The 2,429-nt window shown below is 54.3% G+C and overlaps 1 protein-coding gene across 1 annotated transcript; it reads right to left on the reverse strand.

Moving 5' to 3' along the window:
* Nucleotides 1–790: 790 nt before the first annotated feature.
* LOC113758582 lies at nt 791–1,423 on the reverse strand. Its single transcript, XM_027301368.1, has one exon. It carries the CDS (start codon nt 1,421–1,423, stop codon nt 791–793), a length of 633 nt encoding a protein of 210 aa, XP_027157169.1.
* Between the last annotated feature and the right edge of the window lie 1,006 nt (nt 1,424–2,429).

Below are 2,429 nucleotides of genomic sequence, written 5' to 3' on the forward strand. Positions count from 1 at the left end.
TTGCCACGGGGACTGTACTGGGGAACCTTGTGGTAATGAGACCCTTGGTTCCGGTAAACTCGAGTATTACCAAAAGCTACTGAAATGGAGTGCGGGCCCGGTTGGGGTATGATGGATGGAAGGAATGGATGTAAAGAGTTGTCTACGGTTTGGTTTTATAACATTGACGGAGAGTCAATGAGGTTGGTTCAAGATTTCAAGCGTGGAAACGGGCTCTTGAGAGCCGACCGTATCCTTTTACCGTTTTGCTTCATTGCTTATTTACGCACTTTAAATGAAGGTTCATTCTTATATGACTTTGATTGCTTATTGGGTGGTATACCACTGGGCTTTGGCTCATTCCGTGTTATTTGTTTTCCTTACAGGAATATAATTGCTTTTGAAAATGGACTGGATAGTCAATTGCCATACTGAGCTTGTAAATGTCTTTTGTATAGCTCTTGAAGTGAAACCCTAATGTATCACGGGATTCATTTCCTTTTGATAGGCAAATCGAATGTGTACTTCCTTAGTGAATGGTTTTGGCTTGCCGTTGTGGCTTGTAAATGGCTAATGTTATGTTGTATATGTTTTTCGATGCTTGGTTGGGTTTCGGACGGGTCGGTTACTATTCATGGCCGACTCTGGAGTTCGTTTCTTTTATTTTGGGATATTTTGCCCTTTTGCCTTGTTGCGCGCATTATAAGTTTCAAACGTGATAGATCGCTTTATACTGCACCGTTAGTCCTGGCGAGAGTTGGGCAGGCAGTCCGCTAACCTCTTTGGTTCGCCTTAGGGGAAGGTGGGGCTGTCACAGGTCTCCCAGGCCCTCTGTCTCCATGACAGCCAGGATTTGCGCCCTTGGCCGGGTTAGGGGCGTGTATCCTTTTTCAGGGAGCGGCGGTGGAGCGGGGGCCCTATCCTTGGAGAGGCGATCGAAGACGTTCTTCTTGGCTTGGTCGTCCTTAGTTTCAGGGTGGTTTGCCCGTCCTTTCCGGTCCCCAAGCTCCCGATCTGATTCTCGTTTCAGGCGGCCGGCCTCCTCTGCGTTGGCAGCAGCGTGAGCCCGATTCAGGAGCTCTCCCAGATTCTTGGGAGGCTGCTCGACGAGCTTGTAGTAGAGCTCCTCTACCCTTAGCCCGTTCATGAAGGCAGCCATGACCACTTTCTCATCTTTGTCCCTGATCTGCAGGCTTTCTGTGTTGAAGCGCGTCATGAAATTCTTTAGGGACTCGTCCGGCTTCTGCTTGACGGCCATCAAGTGAGCCGCGTTTTTCGAGTAAGTCTTCGAGGAGACGAACTGGGCAGCGAACTGTCTGGCCAGCTCGGTGAAACTCCGGATGGACCCCGGCGCCAGGCCCTGAAACCAGAGCCGTGCCTTTCCCTTAAGAAACATGGGGAAGGTCTTGCAACGGAGTGCGTCCGCGGCGGTCTGCAGACGCATGTGCGTCATGAAGACCGAGAGGTGGTCTTCCGGGTCCGTCGAACCATCGTACAGCTCGATGTTCGGAATCTTGAACCTCCGAGGTAACGGGTAGTCCTCTACCTCTCGGGTAAAGGGCGAGGCTGCGTAGTTATCCTCATACTGTTGGGGCCGCAGGATCTACTCGAGCTCGTCCCGGACGGGCTGCCACTAAGGAGGATCCCGCGGCCGGCTCTGGATGGACCGGACGGGAGATCGCTCCGGTTCGTTCCTCGCGAGCTTCCACGAGGAGGGGTTCCTCAAGCGGTCCCCGGCGGACCGGTCGCGAGAATACCTCTCACTGTCCCCGACCACCGAGGCTCGTGGCTTGGGAGGAGTCCGCGGTCGCTTCCTCCTGGGGGACTGGTCCCGTGACTCGTCCTCTGAGGGGATGAGGAGCGATTCCTACTCCCTTCCCTTCGCCTTAGAGGTCTGCGCACCGCCAGTCTCACCCCCCTCCTTCGCCTGCCGGATTATATCTTCCAGCATGGGGAGGTTCTCGGTTACAAATTGGTATATCTGCTGCTTCCGTTCCCCCGAAAGGGTCGAGCCCCCGGCGCCTCGGGCTGCCTCGGTCTCCAACCGCCGGGATCCCTCACCGGCCCCGGGGTCGGTGTTGTCCATGGTTCGCTTGGAACGCGTCCTCGCCATCAACACAAATACTCGTACCTTCGAGTTCCCACAGACGGCGCCAACTGAAGAAGCACGGAACTTCCCCTGACCGAGCTGACCTGATAAGCTCGGAGTGCTGATGGAAGAGCCCGTCCCAAGCCTGCAAAACAGAAAGAAGTGGTCTCTCAAAGGGGGCCTCAAGGTGGTCCCCGAGGGTACTCCGACGGTCAAGTTAGTTTTCCGGTGAGGAAAGGAAGGACCTATGGTAAAGCAGTCGGGGTCCAATGCCAATAGAGAGCGTACCTTGTACAGTAGGTATGCGTTACCATTTATACCTGTTGAGTAGTCCGACCTCCGTACGTTCCGGGACTTGCCG

Source organism: Coffea eugenioides, unplaced genomic scaffold (genome assembly GCF_003713205.1).
Source record: "Coffea eugenioides isolate CCC68of unplaced genomic scaffold, Ceug_1.0 ScVebR1_581;HRSCAF=1279, whole genome shotgun sequence".
In the NCBI taxonomy this organism is placed as follows: Eukaryota; Viridiplantae; Streptophyta; class Magnoliopsida; order Gentianales; family Rubiaceae; genus Coffea; species Coffea eugenioides.